This window comes from Mus pahari, chromosome 1 (genome assembly GCF_900095145.1).
Source record: "Mus pahari chromosome 1, PAHARI_EIJ_v1.1, whole genome shotgun sequence".
NCBI lineage: Eukaryota > Metazoa > Chordata > Mammalia > Rodentia > Muridae > Mus > Mus pahari.
The window spans coordinates 73420103-73426713 of record NC_034590.1 but is presented as its reverse complement, the minus strand read 5'-3'; the positions used below and the strand labels follow the sequence as shown (position 1 = coordinate 73426713).

General features: G+C 44.5%; 1 protein-coding gene across 1 annotated transcript; it reads right to left on the bottom strand.

The window, feature by feature from the left end:
• Nucleotides 1-1026, bottom strand: LOC110312909 (olfactory receptor 51G2-like). Its single transcript, XM_021186866.1, has one exon. The coding sequence runs from the start codon at nt 1002-1004 to the stop codon at nt 54-56; it is 951 nt and encodes a 316-aa protein (XP_021042525.1). The 5' UTR covers nt 1005-1026; the 3' UTR covers nt 1-53.
• Nucleotides 1027-6611: the final 5585 nt, after the last annotated feature.

Below are 6611 nucleotides of genomic sequence, written 5' to 3'. Positions count from 1 at the left end.
CCCCCAGATTCACAGTGGTCCACTGAGGTCATATATTTCTGGATCCTTCTGTCTTAGGAAATATCAACCCTCTTCTGCTGGAAACGCCTTAAGAAGCCCTGACGGATCTGCTTCGACTTGATGCAGTAGACCACAGGGTTCATGAAGGGTGGCACCAAGAAGTGCAGGTTAGCCATGAGCACTGCCAGAGCTGGGTAGCTGTGTTTCTCCACTCGATGCAGCACAGAAAGCCCCAACTTGGGCAAATAAAAGATGAGAACGATGCAGAGGTGTGAGACACACGTATTGAGTGCCTTGAGCCTTTCCCCGGGTGATGCAATGCCCAACACAGTCCGTAGGATCAGAGCATAGGACAGCATGATGAGGGAGGAGTCTAGACCCAGTGAGAGGAGGATGGAAACCAGGCCAACCAGGCTGTTGATGCGGGTGTCTGAGCAAGCCAGTCCCACGAGGTCACAGTGCAGACAGTAGCAGTGGGAGAGGATACTGATCTGAGGAAAGATTAGACGCCGCAGAAGGATGGGTCCGGGAAGGTTGAGCAGGATGGCCCTCACCAGAACGGCAGCCCCGACTTTGGCCACTGCTGAGTGAGGCAGGATGGTCGCATAGTGCAGAGGATCCCGGATGGCAATGAAGCGATCAAAGGCCATGGCCAATAGCACACCAGATTCCACGTAGGTGAAGGCGTGGATGAAAAACATCTGTGCTGCACAGAAATCGAAGGGCAGCTCCCGAGTACCCAGCCAGAAGAGCCGCACCATGGTGGGGAAGGTGGAGGCACAGAGGCCCAGATCAGAGGCTGCTAGCATGGACAGGAAGATGAACATGGGCTCATGTAAGGCTGGATCCGTGCGGATGAGGAAGAGGATAATGCTGTTGCCCAGGATGGAAACCACACAGATGAGGTTGATGGGAATGGAAACCCAGTGATGGGAGGCTTCCAGGCCTGGAAAGCCAGTGAGGAGGAAGGTGGAGTGGCCAGGAGCGCTGGTATTGCAGAACATAATGACTCCGGGAGGAAACTGTCCACCCTACGCGAAGGAGACATTCATTCATGTGGTCACGAAGCTAGAAGCCAAGAGCTGACTCATAGCCGTTAAAAACTTCCCTCTCTGAGGAGTGCTTGCTGCTCTGAACACACTTGTGGTTGGATATCTGAGTCCATCTCTGATTACTGCTCACTGCCTGCTCTTTAGCCAATCAGCAGCCACCTCCTTTGGGCCTGAACAACTTCCCTCTTTCACCTACGTGAAACCTAAAGCCTAACCTTCCAGAGAGCCTTCTTAGACTACATACTGAGAAAAAAAAAATTCTCCAAAGAAACAGAATGAGGGAGGGCCTGGCAAGATGGCTCAACTGGTAAAAGTGTCTTTTGCCAAGCCTGAAGCCTAAGTTGGATCCCTGGAACCTACACAGCAGAGGGAAAGAATCTTATATCTACCATTTGCCCTCTGTCTGCCACATGAACACACGCACACACACGCCAAGTGTCTTAAATACTGTTCTTAACCTTAGGATAGATAACAATGCAAACAGAACCTACGGAATGCAGTCTTCCTTAGAGGAGGGCTTCCTGTCTGATATCTGGTATCAAACGTGCCTGAAAGGACAGTCCACCATGGTGTGTGCAGAAACGTCCCTTAGGGGGCTGCTTGCTCACTTGGCTGACGCTGTTATGTGCAATTTCTGCATTTCTTTCTGAGAAATGCATTAGGGAAAGAAAATAGGCCCTTTGCTTAGTTACATCTCGTTTTTAATTGCTGCTATTTGTTCAAATGCATGGAGTTCTTTGTGCCAGTTAGTATATACATTATATAATAATCAAACCTGATACCTAACATTTTGAATATTTTTTAATTTTTGGTTCTCTCTCATTCAATAATTGTACACATCTATGGGTAACTGTGTGATATTTCAGTGCATACATGTAATGTGTAGTGGTCAAAATAGTCTCCTCAAGTGTTTACACTGGTGACAAATGTCCAGTGAAATTGAGTTGGCTTCAAGGAAATGGTCAAGGTTCCCTCAGAGTCTGATAAACAAGGTGCGAAGATGCCAAATGCATTCAATTTTACCAGTGTTTCCCCAGTCCTGTGCCCACCTCATGATCTAATTAAAGCTTCCATGTGTGCTTCTGAGTCTACCGTCAAGATAGGGCTCTGGGGACAGACTCAACTAAAGAGCAGTTTTCTCTTAAAGAGCCCCTTTTCAGCCCTCTTTCTACACAAGCTCTCATATGGAGTCAACTAATTTGAAGCTCTCCTTAGCTGGGAACAGAGTGCTGAGGCTAACAGCGCTATCAGGCAAGGCAACAGAAGCTTCCAGAAGCTCAGAATGAATAAAGCTCTGCTGAAGAACCCACACTGACAGATGTGAGCACTCCTGATCTTACAAGCTCACACATCACCTTCTCCCAGCTTCTCTCCTCACAACACAACATACCTTCCCTTGTCCACAAAGCAAGCACACTGGGCTGCTTTGGGGATGGAATGAAGGAAACACTAATCCCTCCGTCCCTCCCCCAAACCACACTCCATTTCCTGTGGGTTCCTGTCCCCTTTCTTTTGTTTTATCCGTTAAACACTCAAAAGACTTTTCCTTTCTCTCTGGAACACATTCTCCTAATCAACTAATCTTTGACCTGTCTCCTGTCTTCAGATCCAACAAAACTAACCATGTCAAGCCATCATGATTTCTCTGAGTAACGAAATGGCTCCTTTGTCCCACTCTCTCCGATCCTTGTGTATTCCAGCTTGTTCTCAAATTTCCAATTGAATTTGGATCCAGATATTTATGAAAAGTTCAGTATGAATACTTAAATCATTACATATACAGTCAGGAAGGAATAAATGAGTAAACAAATGGAGAGAGAGAGAGAGAGAGAGAGAGAGAGAGAGAGAGAGAGAGAGAGAGAGAGAGAGAAAGTTGGTATTTGGCTTTTAGCGACTTTGTTTTGAGNTCAGTATGAATACTTAAATCATTACATATACAGTCAGGAAGGAATAAATGAGAAAAGAAATGGAGAGAGAGAGAGAGAGAGAGAGAGAGAGAGAGAGAGAGAGAGAGAGAGAGAAAGACAAGGTTGGTATTTGGCTTTTAGCGACTTTGTTTTGAGCAACTCTGTCGTTGTGTAATGAGCATCAAGATTTCCCTGGTGCACAGAGGAGCAGATCTAAGCAAAAGCTCCATAAAGAGTCCAAAGGAGAGACTTTACCCATCTTACATCTCTAATCTTTTCAATCCCCTTTCTCCTAAGTATCATGAATTATTAAGATATCCTTCTGCTCATCGGATTTGCTATGTTTGGTCATTTAAAAATATCTTTCTTGGGGTATAGTGAGTGTACAAGTCTGCATATCAAAAATGCAAAGCCTGATGAATTTCCACAAAGTGAATATATCTATGTAGCCAAATATTGAAGGCCAGAAAGATGGCTCAAAGGGGAAAGGTGCTTGCTGGACACGCCTGATGACCTGAGTTTACTCCACAGAGCCCATATAAAGGTGGAAGAGAAAAATAATCTCCACAAAGTTATCCTCTGATGTCTACAGTTGTGCCATAGCACGCTCTGTATGTGTATGTGTGTCCCTCTCCCTCTCCCTCTCCCTCTCCCTCCCCTCTCCCTCTCCCTCTCCCTCTCCCTCTCCCTCCCCTCCCCCCACACACACACACACACACACACACAATACATTTTTAAATAAGAAACTAAATAGTTTCAGAATCTCCAAGTCCTGTGACCCCTTCCAGTGATTCCCATCCTCCCACTATCCTGATTTATGACACCAAAGATGAATGTTATAAATCTTGGAACTTTATGTAATTGTGCTCCTAGAGTATGCACCTGTCTGTGTCACTTTTTTATCTGTGACACATCTTCTCATTCAGTGAAAGTCTGGGAACCTCAGAGTTCAGGAAACCCATAGAAAAGAAGGCAGAAGGAGTGTAGGAGCCAAAGGGGATGGAGGGCACCAGGAGGACAAAGCCATCTAAATCAACTGAGAAAAGCTCATATGAACCCCAGACTTTAGCCGCAAGCATGGGGCTTGCACAGGTTTGTGCCTGGTCCCTTTCGCTTTAGCACTTTATGAGACTCTTGACTGTGTGAACAAGTCTCTGCCTCCTGACTGTGTGAGCAGGTAGGGCTCTGACTTTGCGCCTGCTCTTGTAACCTTTTTCCTTCTGTTGGTTTGCCTTTCCAACTTCAAGGTGATGGTTTTTGTTTTATCTTATTATATTTTATTTTGTTATTAAAAACCATATGCTTTAATAAAATTCAATAAATTGCTTTGTAGACATCAGGGTATTCTTTTTGCTTTGCATTTCCATCAATGCCATATTTTAGATTATACTTTAAGTGTCTTTAAGTGCTTTTTAAAAATAAAAAAATAAAGTTTGAGAGCACACTTAAGTAATGAAAACCCAGACATATAAGCCCTTAGACAGTATCAAAATCCCATTATTCCCTCTTTGCCCTTGGTGTTCTCTGTGTGTGTGTGTGTGTGTCTCTGTCTCTCTCTGTCTCTATCTCTCTCTGTCTCTCTCTGTCTCTCTGTCTCTCTGTCTCTCTCTGTGTCTCTCTCTGTCTCTCTCTCTGTCTCTCTCTGTCTCTCTCTCTGTGTCTCTGTCTTTCTCTGTCTCTCTCTGTGTCTCGCTCTCTGTCTTTGTCTCTGTCTCTTTCTCTCTCTCTGTCTGTCTGTCTGTCTCTCTCTCTAGCACATCTTGTTGGAGAAGTATCATAGTAAAGAGAATAAAGAAGGGCTCATATAGCAGGCACCATTTTGCCTGTCTGAATCCTACAGTCTCCCCACTGAGTGCATGGCTGTGTGCTCTGCCTAAGAAGCTCTGTCCCACATGTCAACCCATACATGGGAATATGTATGCACTGTACATAAATATGAGCAGCTCCCCAGTCAGGGCCACAGTGCACACCTACGAGGGCTGCCATCTATACTTCAATCCATTGCGTGTAGACTTTAGGAGTTGTGTTTCTTAGCCTGAACTGTCATTGTGTCCTTTTGTGTAATAAAGGACTATTTCCGACATCACAGGAAACTGCACACCGTTTTACACGTTAAAGACACTGATAAAAGTGTAATGTTAGCCATGCCCTAGACTAGGATTTTACAGCCAGCATCTCAGGAAGTCTCCCACTTTCTAAAGCCTTTGAATGGCATTTTCTCCTTCCTAACAATGAAAAACAATCTAAGAGATAGAAAATCCCTGTCCACGCTCATTAAAGGCAAGCAGAAGAAACAATACAATTTGACATCAATACTCATGTGCCTGTCAGTCAGCATTCTCCCTCCCCAAATCTTTTAAAAATAATTATCTCTTGTTATAGCACACACACACACACACACACACACACACACACACACACACTCACTTTATATGTATGTGGTTTAAAACAGTGCTTGGTGCTTGAACATGGAAATGGCTGCCACACACATACTCCATGCATGTTCCAGTGCTGAAGCCCACCCGCAACCTCCACGCACTGAAAGCTGGGATAGGAAGGTTGTAAGTTTGAGGCCAGTCCAAGCTCTGCAGTGAACCCTGCTCTCAAAAATAACGATAATGAATAGTAATAATAAATTTATTATGGAGGACTCACTATTTTTGAAGTGGATAAAAGTTAGTCCCATTTTACACATAGGAGAACTGTCCTACCCAGTTGCCTAAGTTCCTGAAGTTAAGAAGTTACGCAGTGATTAGCCAGAAAAGAAGTCGAGACAGTCCGATTCCAGAGGCTGCTTAAGTGCTATGTTAGAATGCTTCTTCTGTTACCTAGCGTGCCTATTAACGTGATTAGTGCTGAAAAGGTCTGTCGCCAAAAGGTTGACATAAAGTTACATATTTGAGAGTGTTCCTCATCTGTCACCCCTACCTCCTCACGACCACTTAGATGTAGCAGGCCTCAGTACACTCGTATTTCAACAGCCTAATCCCAGTGGGATTCCGTGCTTCATGACCATCCTGGACCGCAAACCATGTGAATTTAGTTACACAGTTAAGGCTTAGGGAGAAGAATGTTCTCCTCAAAGCAGTAACATCCTGAGAGAACAAATGACAAACTCGATTGAACTAGATGTGGAAGGGCTGGGGATAGGGAGAGAAATGTTTAAAGGGTGAGGAATAGATAAAACAGATAATGAAATATGGATAGAAGGCAGGGTAGATAGGTAGAAAACTAATAACAGAGTCAATTCTGGAGATGGGAAAATTTAAATTATATTCTCTGCCCTTCCACCATTTTACTTATCTAGGGTCGAGAAGATCATGAATAGCCTACGGTCTATTTTGTTTTGTTAATCAAAGAAGTCTATCCCCAGTAGCTTAACTATAAGTTTTTTAAAAGAAATGGCCCAGCTTAGAGAAAGTTGGAGACCCCAAGAAGGTTTCTATGGCAACCAAGCATCACTCACCAACACTCTCAAGGGAATACAAGGATTTAAGCCTCTGGTTTTGCCAGCTGGGTCCTGGGTCCAAAAAGGAAGACACAGAAAAATAGGCTGTCAAACTTTATATGACCCAGCACAAGGCAAGGCCTGGGCCAAGTAGTGGGAGTGGGTGGGTAGGGGAGCAGAGGTGGGGGGAGGGGTATAGGAAAC

What these genes read in the sequence shown, in the direction of transcription:
- LOC110312909 (XM_021186866.1), bottom strand. Translation starts at nt 1,004, where the DNA reads ATGTTCTGCAATACCAGCGCTCCTGGCCACTCCACCTTCCTCCTCACT.